Source organism: Paramormyrops kingsleyae, chromosome 5 (assembly GCF_048594095.1).
Source record: "Paramormyrops kingsleyae isolate MSU_618 chromosome 5, PKINGS_0.4, whole genome shotgun sequence".
Classification (NCBI taxonomy): domain Eukaryota; kingdom Metazoa; phylum Chordata; class Actinopteri; order Osteoglossiformes; family Mormyridae; genus Paramormyrops; species Paramormyrops kingsleyae.
The window spans coordinates 7,565,489-7,580,795 of NC_132801.1; the positions used below are offsets into that span (position 1 = coordinate 7,565,489).

A 15,307-nucleotide genomic window follows, 5' to 3' on the forward strand; every position below is an offset into this window, starting at 1 on the left:
TGCAAACTTCATAAATAGAGGGTGGAGGCAGGACTTGAACCCCTGACCGTGAAAGCAGTACTACTCACTGAGCCACTATGAACCATAATGCTATTTGCAGATCATCTGCATGTTAGGGTTCTGCAGGTTGATGTCACACATTTCAAGGGTCTGCAGGGTCTCTGGACATGACATGCTTTTGAAACCAACCCTTTATCATCCATCCATCCACCAAAATTTTCCAGTCGGCGTCCCCAGAACCTACAGCCTATTCCATAAAGGGTGGCTGACAGAGGCAGGACCGCCCATGCAGTGCGGGGGCCACTCAGAGACGCACGCCGAGTTCATCACACAGCGTATCGCCGCTTCACCTTCAGCTCAGTGACACACGGTGATGGGGGGATATTGAAACTCCAGACCTTGAGCTGAGCTTGAATTTGCAGCCATGACCTTGGAGCCATGAAGCGGCGATTCTACCTGCTGCGGTAATTCCGAGATTAAATAGACACTCAGGTAGGACAGACAGCGCGGCTCTAATGTGATGTGATATTTCAGTGGAAAGGGAGCCTGCCTGTGCTTCCCTTCTGCTCCCACGTTTCTCACCTTTTTACCCATGAATCCTCGGCGCGGTGAAGCATCCGCTGACGGTTGTGTGAAATCGCCAGCTCCCCGCCACCATCCACAGTGCCCGCTGGCCACGTCCTGGAACAGATCAGATCCCGCTCGCTCTCTCTCTCTCTCTCTCGCTCACTAGCCAGGGAAGGTGCCCCTCCTCTAGGCAGCACTGGCCTGCACCCGCCGCCCACCCCAAACAGTCATGTCTGTCTCCAATTAATCAGCATCCACACTCGCCCCCCCTCCACATGGCGCTCAGTGCGGACAGACTGGTACCTACCATCCCACACTGTTAGAAACCATACTCACTCCCCCCCCCCTACTTGATATCGGACTTATACCCACATTTCAAGGTCATTTCCACACCTCCCTCCCAAAACTCTCGCTAAAGTAGCCAATCAGGGGTGGGGCCACAGCTGATACCTGTTTGGACCCTGAGGAGCCCCCCTCCCATCACTCACCAATTCAAAACATATCACTGGCTAATGATAAGGTTGCCCCCCTGTATGAATTATGGCCCCTCTTATGCCCCCAATTTGCAAAAATCCTAGCATTGCCCCTGTAGCTAATCACGGCAGCTTGGTTGCCTAATTTAAGAACGCCCACCCAGGAGCTCCTCTGATCTCTCGTTTATTGAGTGTTATTTCTGACCTACAGGGGGCGTCTGTGGATCCGGTCTGGGGTGTCGCTGCTGCTCTGGGGGGGTCCCTTCACGCCATTTTTCAGCTTTTCAGTCCCTTTGCTTTCAATCTTAGATGAGCCACCAGCCTGCAGCCTCAATAACGGCCAGATGGGGGCGCTTTGGGGGTGGGCTGGGTAGGCTGCACAGCGGGACTCTAAGTAACGTATCGATGTCATGACTTTTGCACGGCCTCCCAGCACAGCCAAGGTCCAGTTTTCGTGAAAAATATCTCCACATATTTCAGCAACGTGAAGACTTTTGGGGAGAAGCTGCATGAATCCGCAATAAGGCTCTGCCCATCCCTCGTCCCCGAAAACATCGAAACCCTGTGTGTTGGGTTTCATTTCAGCCGGTAACCCCAGCGCCTGAATTCTCCCACCTCATTCATCTTCCTGTCCTCAGACATGGTCTCTTCATTTTTTCTTTCTGATGTTCCACCCACCCGTCCCGCCTCGTATTAAACAACGCTGTCCTGTCAGCTCACCGTTTGCCAGCCAGAGGGATTCTCACTGCAAAATGATCAGAAGCAAAACGCGAAGCTGGCTGTTTGAAAGCGGTGCTGAAGCCAGACATACCCACCTCACAGAACTGAAGGTCGAGTCACCATCTGAGGACACTACCAGCTCGGACTCGGTCCACTGAGCTGGCATTGAACGACACCCAAGACGAATCGATGAAATTACACACAGCAGCCTCGCATGGTAAAAAAACAACACAGTTTAATAGCATGGTGAGTTACTAACTGATCAGCTGCACACAGGCGTTACAAACGATTAGTGCCAATGCGAGAATTCTTAACAATGTGTTCATTTCACAGACATTGTGACATCATCGTGACATAATGTGCTTCTGTAGTGCGGCGGGTGTGACATGTCAAGGACATGATCCAGGATTGATGCAGGTCACAGAAGAGAAGATCACCTTCACATGTATAAAAACTGCACGGTCACACCTTGGGTCACCCCAAAACCGGGGACGTCCAGCTCCAAGAGGTGACCTCACAGTGCACCAGGAAATCCAATCTACTGAGCCGAGATATCAGTCAGTCAGCATCCTCTTCTTAAAGAGCCGTGTCACTAATAATCATCCTTATTTATCTGGACTCGGCGTCAGGGTCTTGTGCTGTCTAACCTTTTTGAGGGAGTAGGCCCATTCAATGATGGTAATGATAATTAGGGAACAATGACATCAGATGTGGAGAACATCTACCCCACACTGCTCCATCCTTTCCCATAGTGCTCTACGCTCTCCCATAATGCTCCACTGTCCCACAATGCACAGCGCCTCACACCTCTCCACTGTTCAGTCCCTATCAATGCTAATTTTCTGCCTCGTTGCCTTTAGCAGTAAGTCCAGGCTCACGACACAGTCAAAGACAGCAGACGAGCGAGGATCATAGCAGGCTTGGATCAAGCGAACAGCGAGTGCTACACTGTCCCATCCTGGACAGACGTGCATGCGAAGGGCTCAGCTGACAGCCAACGCACAGCTCTCTCTGCCTGGAGAGGGAACCCAGGGTAAGTTCTGCTGAACTGCAGGTTCTCCGTTTCAGCATTCCAGAAGCTCCAAAGGCAGAGGACACCAGGGACAGTTCTGGAACATCGATCACAGCCCTGCCCCATCATGCCCCCCCACACTGCCCTTCTCCAGTCCCCCTCCCGGGCAGGTTTGGTGGGTACACGTCAGGGACACCAGTTTGTCAGTGGGTACAGCAGACAATGGAGAGTCTTGAATCTGCAAATGTCATCAGGTCACAGAGTTACTACCATGGATATGATTAAAATGAAAAGCATCTATTTTATTCCCTGAATGGTCTGGCTTCCTCTTGGTCGGGAGAAGAAGCCCCTTAAGTCTGACCACCTACAGATGGTGCAGATAAGCTTCTCGCTAGTAAAAACGCCATTATAGTGTTACAAGTCTGCTGCTAAAATCCATTACCGAGATACAGCAAAACATATTAGTGTCTTCAAGAATGAATTTTGCATTTATATGTAACAGGAGATGGCTGGGTTCCAGCAAATTCTACTGCAATTACAAGGAAAGAAGGCGGCACAGGAAAATGAAGGTCCAATGGGGCCACTGAAGGCAGGAACCAATAAAAGTGAGCAAGTGAAGTAAAACATGACAACCAATCAGAGTGAGCGAGCAAAACAGTGTGAACCAATGACAGTGAGAGAGGGAATGAATGAGTGAGTACGACAACCAATGAGGGTGAGCATGAGAAGATATAAGTAAATAGGGGTGAAGGACCCGGGCCTAACCTAGAAGGATCGTCATCCACGGAGAAGATTCCTTTCAGCTCCACGCTGTTCATCTTGTTCTCAAAGAAGCCGTAGCTGAGAGTCACCTTTGGATCACAGTGAGGTACAGACACCCTCAGAGGCCCAGCACTGACAACAGCCCACAGTGAATTTCACAGCCATGCGCCTGTAAGCACCCGCAGCCGACGCAGAACGCAGGCGAGCAGCGGCTCCGCCCTCAACGCATCTTTTATGGGAGCCATTTGTAGTGTCGAAAAAAGGTGAGTCAATATGTGATCAAAAATGTCAATATGAAAGATGCATGAATGAGTGCCAGATATACATCGAGGGTGTGGCGCACGAGTGACAAAGTGAGAGTGTGTATCATTGAATTTTGATCTATATAAGCACAAGTCTGTGAGATTACAAAGATTCGTGAAAATTAAGCAGTGACTCAGAGAAGCCAAGAAGGAGAACCAATGAGAACCTCTGAGTGAGCCTGCCGACCAATGAGAGGGGGCGAGTAAAGCCATTACAGGTAACTTCCTGAGCTAATCAAAGACTTCCCAGCCAGTGGCTGGTGACATGGGCCCGCGGCGACTCTAACCTGTCGAGGGATGTGACTGGCCGAGAGCAGCTGAAGGTTCTCCAGGTGAGAGTGGAACAGGGGGCTGTGCACCAGAGAGACTCCCAGTCTCCGCTCCACGATGAAGCCCACCGTGCAGTCGTCTGGCAGCCGGATAGCAGCCGAGGTCTGCTCGAACCTGGGGCCACTGAGTGCAGACAGGCAGACTGTCTATGATTTAACAGGCTATGTAACTGACCCAGTTACCGGTCCAGGTCAGAGGGATTTTAATTTGAACATTTTTAGTATGTGTGTGTGTCTATGTCTGTCTATCTTGTGTGTGGCAGTGTGTGTTTGGCAGTGTGTGTGGCAGTGTGTGTGGCATTGTGTGTTTGGCACTGTGTGTGTGGCAGTGTGTGTGTCAGTGTGTGTTTGGCAGTGTGTGTGTGGCAGTGTGTGTGTCAGTGTGTGTGTGGCAGTGTGTGTGGCAGTGTGTGTGTGGCATTGTGTGTTTGGCACTGTGTGTGTGGCAGTGTGTGTGTCAGTGTGTGTTTGGCAGTGTGTGTGTGGCAGTGTGTGTTTGGCAGTGTGTGTGTGGCAGTGTGTGTGTGGCAGTGTGTGTTTGGCAGTATGTGTGTGGCAGTGTGTGTTTGGCAGTGTGTGTGTGGTGGTGTGTGTGGCGGTGTGTGTTTGGCAGTGTGTGTGTGGCAGTGTGTGTGTGTCAGTGTGTGTTTGGCAGTGTGTGTGTGGTGGTGTGTGTGGCGGTGTGTGTTTGGCAGTGTGTGTGTGGCAGTGTGTGTGTGTCAGTGTGCCCCTTTCTGGCGCTGGAATTCTGAGGCACAAAGCGGCTCATCTCTCACCTCGCCCAGGGGGCCATTTTCTCAGCCAGCGTGCGACTCAGACAGAAACCCGCACCTCCGGTAGCAAACCAGAACTCCACTTGTCTCTGGAAACATGGGGTGCAGAAAAAGGCTTTTTTCACGAAAGTGTGTGAGGGAGGGTTAGGGTGTGTGAGGAGGGAAACAGCAGCCAGTTTCACACCTGACCGTGCAGAATGCCCATGACCAATTAACCTCCCACAGCCAACTGGCTGAGACCTAAGACAATCCTACTCCGAGGACAGCGATTCCCATGGCCTCGATGGCTGCTAACTTGAAAAGAAATCCTAAGAACAAAGGGAATGAATATCCTCACTGTTACGTCTTCTCCTCTTTCTCTTTGAACGCTGGAGAGGAATGAATAGGACCCCCCTTGGAGGATAAGACGGCGTTTGCTACCTGACAGCCCTGGGGTGCTGTCCCGTGTACCAGCTACTGCATTTCACGGGGGCAGACTTCCGGCGCACTCGCCGGTCCATCTGGAGACCAAACCAGCTGGCTTTGTGTCACCCTTCTGCTAATTCCCCAGTGGCCCCCATTAACCGGGGCCTGCATCTTAATCAGGTCGACTGAAAGTGACACTCAGGCTTGGGGGGAAACTCAGGATGATGGGAGAACATTGTGGTGGGGGCCCGGCCACAGCAGTGCTGTCTTCTGATTTACTTGGAGATTCGACAATAAACACAACAGACGCAGAGTCAGAACCACTGTGTGTTTATTGTCGAATCTCCAAGTAAATCAGAAAATGACATAGCAAGTTACACTATATTGCCAAATGTTTTGGGACACCTCTCCAAATCATTGAATTCCGGTGTTCCAATCACTTCCGTAGCCACAGGTATATAAAATGAAGCACCTAGGCATGCAGACTGCTTCTACAAACATTTGCGAAAGAATGGGTCTCTCTCAGGAGCTCAGTGAATTCAAGCGTGGTACCGTGACAGGATGCCACCTGTGCAATAAGTCCATTTGTGAAATTTCCTCACTACTAAATATTCCACAGTCAACTGTTAATGGTATTATAACAAAGATGGAAGTATTTGGGAATGATAGTAACTCAGCCACGAAGTGGTAGGCCAGGTAAAATCAGAGAGCGGGGACAAGGCATGCTGAGATGCACAGTGTGCATTAGTCGCCAACTGTCAGCAGAATCAATAGCTACAGACCTCCAAACTTTGTGTGGCCTTCAGATTAGCTCAAGAACAGTGGTAGAGAACCTCATGGAATGGGTTTCCATGGCCGAGCAGCTGCATCCAAGCCTTACATCACCAAGTGCAATGCAAAGCGTTGGATGGAGTGGTGTAAAGCCACCACCGCCACTGGACTCTAGAGCAGTGGAGACATGTTCTCTGGAGTGATGAATCAAGCTTCTCTGTCTGGCAATCCGATGGATGAGTCTGGGTTTGGCGGTTGCCAGGAGAACGGTACTGCATTGTGCCAAGTGTAATGTTTGGTGGAGGGGGGATTATGGTGTGGGGTTGTTTTTCAGGGGTTGGGCTTGGTCTCTTAGTTACAGTGAAAGGAATTATTAATGCTGCAGCTTTCAAAGCTATTTTGGACAATTTCATGCTCCCAACTTTGTGGGAACCGTTTGGGGATGGCCCCTTCCTGTTCCGACATGGCAGAGCATCGGTGAACAAAGCAAGGTCCATAAGGACATGGATGAGTGAGTCTGGTGTGGAGGAACTTGCCTGGCCTGCACAGACCCCTGACCTCAACCCGATAGAACACCTTTGGGATGAATTAGAGCGGAGACTGTGAGCCAGGCCTTCTCATCCAACATCACTGTCTGACCTCACAAATGCTCTCCTGGGAGAATGGTCAAAAATTCCCATAAACACACTCCTAAACCTTGTGGACAGCCTTCCCAGAAGAGTTGAAGCTGTTATAGCCGCAAAGGGTGGGCCAGCTCCATATTAAAGCCTATGTATTAAGAATGGGATGTCATTAAAGTTCATGTGTGTGTAAAGCCAGGTGTCCCAATACTTTTGGTAATATAGTGTACCATTGACTTATCCATTTATATTCTAAATCTGTAATTCCTGTGAGGGGCACCACTAACAATGGTACCTGGAGGGACTAACCAAAGACAGGCAGGCCCCCCAGTCTATCCATCACAGGGCAAGAAAAATAACCAAGCTGGAATCCAAATATCCGCTTTGAATCGCACTGACATAGTTGGGGGCGTCTGATAGGCACGCGGAGATCAGCTGGTGATGAGACGGCAATCACAGGATTGATCCATACGGGGCTCTCGTATTTCCTACCACACCGCGGGCCGCCACAACACCTAATAAGCAGGGGCCACGCCACCCACCGTCTGATTGTTCTCCAGCAGCTCGTGGGCTCTGATTGGCCGGTCCAGGCTGGGCTTGCCCACGTAGATGTCGCTGTTGGGTTGGAAGGCGGCCAGCAGGGGGAGCAGCGCCTTGGGGTTCATGTAATTGTCGTCATCCACGTGGCACAGCCATCTGGGGGGGGGGCATGACATGGGGGGGGGTAAAGTACCTGATTCAAGGTCAGGGAGTGACTCTTCCTAAAAGCTGGTACCATAATAACTACAGAAAAGCAATTTTGATGTATATGCAGAATAATCCACCCATTTTCCGACACGCATCCAGCCAGGACACTTACATTCACACATTCAATTACCTGGGGCATCTCACACCCTGGGGCTGGATTCATTTCACGCCGCCAGCAGTTTTAAATCAAAATCACATGGAGACCCCCCCCCCCTCCCCCAGGCAGATGTGACAGAGTGAGGCCTCATTAGGGGCAGGTGGATGTGCTGTCAATTAATGGAACGAAGGCAGAACAAAAAAAGCCTGACTGCTGGAGGGGGATTAAGTGGAAAACGCAAACCCTTTATACGCTGCTTTTTCAATAATGCTGTTCGTGTTTATCAATTATCTTAAGCTTCACCTGCAAAACAAAAGCTAATACAATTTTGATAACAAAACATAATAAGTAAACATAAAGCCGCCTCAGATCAGCCCAGAGTCGGACGGCCACAGTCCCGAGTGACGAAGCACATTCAGGGCCGGTGGCGAAAGGGCGTGATGACGGCAGGCTACCAGAGGGTGGCGACGGCGAGACTCACTTTTTGTCGGAGGCCATGAAAGTGTCGTACTCTGCGGACATCTTGCAGGACAGCGCCTGGTGACTGTGCTCGGGGGAGCAGTTGGTGATGATGATGTTAAACCCTGCATGCAGGGAAAATGGGTGGGGGGTTAACATTCAATGCTTCAGGGCAGACAGCAGGTGGCGCAGCAGTTAACAAGAAACTGGCCTTTGGAAAATAAAATTAAGATGAGAAACTACAACTAAGATGTGACTTTTGATGCCTTGGTGTTGAGGGGGGTTAGGGTTAGGGTTAGGGTTAGGTTTAGGGTTCAGGTCTCCGCAGCAGCGGAGAGGACAAGCAGATTCATCAGTTTTGGGAGAAGGACAGCGAGAGTGTCATGGGTGTGATTGAGAAAAGCAGCCCTCTCATCTGCCCCCCTGTATCAGTCTCTGAGTGTGCCAGACACACAGCAGAAGGTTCACCTGAACAGAGACGGTGAGGTCAGCTTAAATACACTCACACCCACGCATTCACTCACAGTGACACGTCTCAGACCAGGGAGACAGAGGATGAAGGCACCCCAGTGCTTATGAATATTTAATTACTGGTGCCCTACCTTTCAAGCTGAACTCCTCATCCCGGGTGTCTGTGAAGATGTAGGTCTGCGGTAAGGTTAAAAAGAGAGCTGATCAACACTGGTGTCGCATTCAGCGTCCGGCAGGACCAGCTTGGCACATTCGCCAATGGCAGATACTGCTTTGCCCAGGTGCTCCCCCTGGTGGTCACCATAAGAACAGCAGAACGACCAGCATACTTCTGCTAAGCTCTTAGGCCACAGGTGTCAGACTCCAGTCCTGGGGGGCCGGAACCCTGCACATTTTTGGGTTTCCCCTTGTTTCACACACCTGATTCAACTTCACCACATAGCTGTTGAGCTGAATCATTTGTGGTGGAACAGGGAAAGAACTAAGCTACAGAGGGCTGCGGCCGCCCAGGACTGCAGTTTGACACCCCTGTCTTAGGCTGTTGTTATGTATGTAGATTCTACTCAACAGCTATGCAATCTAGGTGGCACTCATAGCCTCTAGTGGGTGGGGGCAGGGGAACGGGGGTGTTCTTGTGTGTCCTGGGAGGAGAATTTGCTTGACTGTCTGGATCGAACTCATTCGAATCGCAGCTAGAGAAACAATTTTTGTCAAAAGCTGAAAGGCACATTCCACCCTTCGCTGATCATATCAACCCAGTAAGCTGTGGTCCACTAAAGACTTCTTATAAAAACCTTTTATTAAGACCCACCAGGCACCAAGTCATCAGGTTGGCTGACTGACTTCCCAGAATTCCATGTTGCACCGATGAAGCCAATTTAATTCATACTTCACTCTCTGCCAGCACACAGGGCAAGTGACACATCTCGTCATCAGGGGTGGACTGGCAACAAAAAGCAGTCCAAGACTTTGTTTTCAAGCGACTGCAATTCCATACCCCCCCCCCCACAGTCGCCCTTGGTACATTTTGCCAGCAACTGGCCATCATTAGGCCGCCCCTTCGGGAAACTCCTGCACCTGTCATGTGCATCAGTGGCATCAACAGCACATGGGCAAGGGAATTAGCAAGGTGTTTCCCGTAGGTGGCAGCAGTGAGTGTCACAGAGCAAACGGCAACCAAAAAAGTGCTGGTGAAGAAGATCTGTTGTAGGAGGTGCGGAGGTCCGCATCTCTAACTTTAATTTGCCGGGATGTCTTCCAGCTAGTTTTGTTTTTGGGATCTGAAAATGTTGCGGTATGCTGTGTTACCGTAATGCCACCTAAACCTAAACTAGAACTGTTCATAAATAGTTTAACCCCTTTCACTACCATGTTTGTATTTGTGTTTGCTGCAATGTATCTGCCCCCTGCTGGTCTGGTGGAATATCATTGCGGTATGCTTGTACCGACCATGACCAAATGTAGTATGAAGATTAGATTCTGTGAGTACGACCATCCGCAGCCCGAAAGCGCCTAGGGAAAAGTGAAGTTTGAGCTAGGCTTTAGAGTCCTTACTGGCATTGTCACAAACATTTGCTTGGGGAGATGGAGGCTCACTAATCGATCACCAGTGAGGTCAGATTCATGGATTCATACATATTCCAGCAAAAATGATGGGAATTCTCCACAAGATCTTGCTGAGAAAAAAAAATCACCAATCAGCTCCAGGAAATTAGGGAGCAACCATCAAAATGCAAGCAACCTGTTACGACATCAAATGAAGTCACTGCAGAAAGACAAAGAGGATTGTGGGTAATGTAGTCCCACATACACCAAGCACCTCTTTGACACCTAAATTCATGCAAAAACTGGAATAAAATGCTGCCGTTGTGTAAAAATATAAATTTGGACCATGCACAATAAATATTCAGCATTATTTCTCGTCATACAGGGAAGAGCCACGTAACAAAATCAGCATATTTGTTACCCAAATGCATCAAACACTGGGACTAAAATCTAAACGTATCCAAAAGTGGTTTGAAAAGCAGGAACCCCCCCCCCCCCGATTCCAGCCCGTGCGTGGGTGTTGACCTTTCGCTTTGTCCCAGTAGGTTTCCCCTTTTCTGCACTGCTTCCGTTCTGTCATTGTGTGCGACGCTGAGCTCCTGGTGGCAACTTCCTCCTGCCTTCACACGAAAGCCTACGAGTGGGCGGGGGGGGGCTCAAACATTCACCCAGACATAGTGAAAAATAGTGAACCCAGGCCCCTTTACACTATCCTTCAGCACTAGAGCCACGTTGCTGTGCTCTCAGCTTGATGATATTAAGAACCAAGAGCAATTTGTGCAGATAACCCATGGCTCTGTGCTATAATCCTTGACTTGTGGGCTAAGCAAGGACCGTCCATTGAACTCAGAAGACCTTCATATCCAGACTAACCAAGTCCTACTTTATCACAGCCCAACTGCTGTGATAAGTTTAAAATGTTTAAGTAAGGGACTAAATCTACCGGCCCAACAAGACCTAAGATTCAGCTAGGTCCAAAATTAAGACAAGATGTGTCTATGAATAAGAGCTCAACAAAGGCATGGCCGATGGCAACCAAACTGGTAAATGGTCCATAAGACTCTTTGCAGACTCTGAGTCCGAGCAAGACTACAGAAAGAGAAACAGCTTGGTGAAAAAAAAACGCACACACACAACAGGAAGCCACCAATCTGATGCCCCAAATACACCTGCTGCTGTATCTAACATTCAGCCAGCTTGTGGCTTCACCCCCGCCCCCTGGTGTCCCGCTGAGGAGGCTGGGGAGAGGGCACCGTGACTGTCTGTCCCCCAGATAGGCCTGGCTCACACTTCTCTTTGGCCTGACGGCCAGTCCGTTCAGACGACTGCCAAGACGCCCGTAGCGTGGCCTTAGAATTCGGTACGATGACTCAGACTGGCTATTTTTCATCTCGACGGAGAGGCTGTCTCACGTAGCATCCTGTCACTTCAGAACGGGCCAGGAGATCATGCGGAATGTTACCGGGCAGTGGGCCCTACATCACGGACACGGAAGGCTGGGACCTGAGAAAGCACGTTACCTCAAAAGCAGAATGTACAACCCCCTTAAACATCGTAAAATTACCATTGTGCTACAACCAATACCAGAAGCAGGACCAAAAAAATCACGATACTCGTGTTCTTTGTACATATTAAATGCTAACTTATTCTTCTGCCCTTAACTAAATTTCTATATGAAACACCTCCCTCGACGAACAAGTTTCATTTTCATTAGATATACTTGTACACGAGCAGATGTCCTGTTCAATATTTATTTCAGACATAAGAGGCCTTGCTTTACTCAGTTTGTGTTCATATTCTTTTAATGTCACTTAAGGCATGTAAAACTTGCGCTGACTTTGGACTGAGCCAAATAACCGTATTTTTAATGTTTGATACAGATGTGACCATGATCCTGGATATTTTGAAGTTTGTGTATAATTAAAGTTCATTTCCAAGGGAGTAACTGTAGGCTACTCACGTGCTCCTTGGTCTTGGAAATCCAGGTGTCCAACAGCAGAGCCAGGCGAGTGCGGTGAAATCTGCCGGTGGTCTTCACTGCGATGAAGATGTCTTTGAGCTCTAGGTTTGAGCTGGCAGAATCCAAGCTGTTCTTACGTCGGGCCTGGGGGGGCTTGTCCCAGCCCTGTTGACCCCACCGCAGACCCGGTATCCCCTCCGGGTGGGGCTCCGCGTTCCGCAGGGGATGCGCGAAGCCGCCTTGGAGAGACGCACCATAGGGCCTCGGGGGTTTCCGTGTCCGCAGTTGTAAGTCCAAGAGCAGGATTATAAAAAAGGTCAATATGGCTCCGGAAAGGGCACGGAAAGCATTCTTAATAAACATCCCGAATGAAACAACCGCGGGCGATCAATTTAATCAACTATCAGCCGCGTCCTTTAGAGAGAAACACGCCGCCTCTGCTGAGGATTCAGCGCGACGGCGAGCGCAACAAACAACTGCCTCGAAAAACAGGAAATACGAAGAAAACGATAAATTCGCATTATAGATAACGGATCTCGGGGTTTCAGAAGCCATGCTGGCGCACACTCCACTGGCAACTTAATTGCCAGGTGCGATTGTCTGTTTTGGATAATGTGCGTTAAAGTGTGTTTTAGAGATTATAATGAATGTGTAAGGAAACCATGCACCGACTGTAAACCGTAAGCGCATAATCGGATTATTCGTATACTATTCAGTACATATAACTGGACCAGTTTCTTTTATTTGTCAGTGCAATGAGACAGGCGATGGTGGCGACTTTTAATTTCGACTCACAATTTCCAGTTTCCATTCTTTAGAAATTGATTAGTTTTACAGCCGCTGTAATATAGGCTATGTAAATTATCCTGCACCATACATTATTATATGTCTATGAGCTGCTATTCTGCCTCCTCCAGCAATAATTAAGGCGCTTTGCCTGTTACCGGATCCTGGCCAGTCGAAACGGTGACAGACCGTCCTACCTGTCACTTGTGCCGCGCAGCCGGTATGGGGAAGGAGGCGGCGGCTCTGGATGGAGCGGGCTGGCGAGCACTCCGCCCCCCCCCCCGCCGCTGACAGCGCCGGACGGAGCCGCAAAGCCGGGGGCTGCCGGGTCTCTGACAGGTGGACACGTCCGGTCGAGCATCGGTTATGCGATGCCCTCACAAAATCACGGAACATTTCCAACGCTGCCAAATGTTCATGAAACACTTTCCACTAATCGTATTATATAACTACAGAATAGCTCTATATACATATCCTGACATAAATAAGATACGAGACCCTATAGGTAGGAAAAATAAAACTTTTTTGAATTTGAAAGTCAAGCCGTACGTTAGTGCTTTGCTTTATAAAAGAGGATTCTTTGTATCCACCTGTATGTTCTCCTAAGCTGAGTTTTTCACAGAGGCGGACCATTCATACCGGACAGGTTGCTCCAAACCGTGGGAAAGGCTCAGGGAATAACTCCGTGACAAGAAATATATTAGAAATTATGCACTTTATGCATACCATTATAATTCCTGTAGAGTTTTATTTTCTTCTAAGCTATGTCAGTAAAAAGTACCTGTTCTGTGTAATTTGGGAGTTTGTATGCTGTATAAACAGTTTTGGACCAAGACGTTTACTAGGCAACTAAAATAATGTTATGATTGTTCTCCAGCTCTCATCTTTCATTCTTTTAAATAACTTTTCCAAGCGCCGCAGTTTATAACGTGATTTTTTTTTTGGCAATAAATTCAGCGAGGCAAACGGAATTTATCGGGAACACTATTACTCAATGTCATTCGCACCCAGATAAATGTTAAACTCAAAAGGTGAACTTTTTGGGTGTATGGAATTAAAATTGCAAATCTGCTGCTGTTTATTCAGTATGAGGCTGTATTCATTCATGATGTAAAGCTTTTCATTAATATATTTGAATACATGCATAAATACATAATGTGCATGATGAATGCAAGCTGATGTTTTGCTGAAGAAACACTCTGCAGCTAAACTGAGACTTTTCCTGCATTCCTCAGTCTTCTCTGGTTTGAGGAGGCTTACAATTAACGGGACAAAACGCCACCTTCATTAAGACATTTATTTATTTATTTTCCGTTCTCAGACGTCTCAGGTTACTGCCATTCTTCTGCGAGTCCCAGTTACCAGCTGCTTCCCTTTTTTTCTCCATTACCCACATCCCCCAGTTCGGTCCCTCAGGAATAACAGAGAAGCCTGGGCACACCCTACGTAGGAAAGGCCCTGGATCGGTTTACGGCCTACCTGAAAAGATCCTTTTAAAGGCCCAAGCACACTGCCCCCTACTTCAAACAATACCTTAGAGGAGCAGACTTTTTCAGGCTTTGCCCTGGAACCCAATCTGTGTCGCTAATAAAATTTGACCAGCTTCATGGTTCCCCATTCTGGCTTCAGCACATTCATATCCAAACATGTGGGGCTGCAGTTTCGTGACAGCCGCCAGGGTCACCATTGAGAGCACATTTGGCTTAGGTTCCATAATGAGTGGTGGCCAAAGAGTCCCATCCGAGTCAGAATCCGCTGGGCCAAGAAACTTCTTTTCATCCTTATCAGGGATCTGAAACACCTCACATCTCTAAATCTCTCCTTACCTGAGCACTGTTCACAAAATCGGCTTAGAGGAGCTGTTGAAATATGAAGCAGACAAACTCGCAAAGCCAGCCAACACCATTGATATACTGCTGACAGATTGTTGGACCATATAGGTTTGGTGGTTCCACTTCATTGGATATACATTTCTATCCAATCAGAGATCAGCAAACAGTGGTAATGGCCAATCACTTATCACCTCAAGGAACTCTGTGACCAGGAAAGTCGATTTCAGAAGTAAACTTCCATCAGGAACTTGGACTTCCTAAGATCTTAAAAGTGTTGTAATTCCCTGCTTTCAGAATTCGGCATTGGTTTATCCATCCATCCATCCATCCATCCATCCATCCATCCACTTTGGAAATGCAAGAAATACAGAATCAGGGGAGGTCAGGTGCCTATAGCATAAAGTCAAGGGATGAACACACTCCATAAGGGATGCAAGTCCATCACAGAGTGCACACACAATAGGGGTAGTTCTGCAAAACCAGAGTACGTTAAGCAAACTTACATGAACATGGGAAGAATCAAAACAGACATTGAAATAAAGCCAGGGAAAGAATTACACCCACATTTATTCAGAAGCCGCTTCTGTAAGGAATGCACCTGTTCAGTTGACTGTATAACAGCTAATAGTGTATCTGTCTGGCGGAATGTCATACATATATTTACAGAGAGTCCATT

General features: G+C 48.5%; 1 protein-coding gene across 1 annotated transcript; it reads right to left on the reverse strand.

The window, feature by feature from the left end:
* Positions 1–1,975: 1,975 nt before the first annotated feature.
* On the reverse strand, positions 1,976–13,028 carry mfng (MFNG O-fucosylpeptide 3-beta-N-acetylglucosaminyltransferase). The gene is made up of 8 exons (XM_023814625.2): positions 12,014–13,028; positions 8,640–8,685; positions 8,060–8,162; positions 7,277–7,430; positions 4,942–5,027; positions 4,124–4,289; positions 3,538–3,623; positions 1,976–3,010 (listed from the first exon to the last, which is right to left on the reverse strand). Exons 1-8 carry the CDS (start codon positions 12,374–12,376, stop codon positions 2,959–2,961), a joined length of 1,056 nt encoding a protein of 351 aa, XP_023670393.1. The 5' UTR covers positions 12,377–13,028; the 3' UTR covers positions 1,976–2,958.
* Between the last annotated feature and the right edge of the window lie 2,279 nt (positions 13,029–15,307).

Coding starts and splice junctions, on each gene's coding strand:
- mfng (XM_023814625.2), bottom strand. CDS start 12,376: ATGTTTATTAAGAATGCTTTCCGTGCCCTTTCCGGAGCCATATTGACC. Junction 7,431..8,059: donor TTCATGGCCTCCGACAAAAA/GTGAGTCTCGCC, acceptor CCCCCCCCCCAG/ATGGCTGTGCCACGTGGATG. Junction 4,290..4,941: donor AAAATGGCCCCCTGGGCGAG/GTGAGAGATGAG, acceptor GTCTGCACTCAG/TGGCCCCAGGTTCGAGCAGA.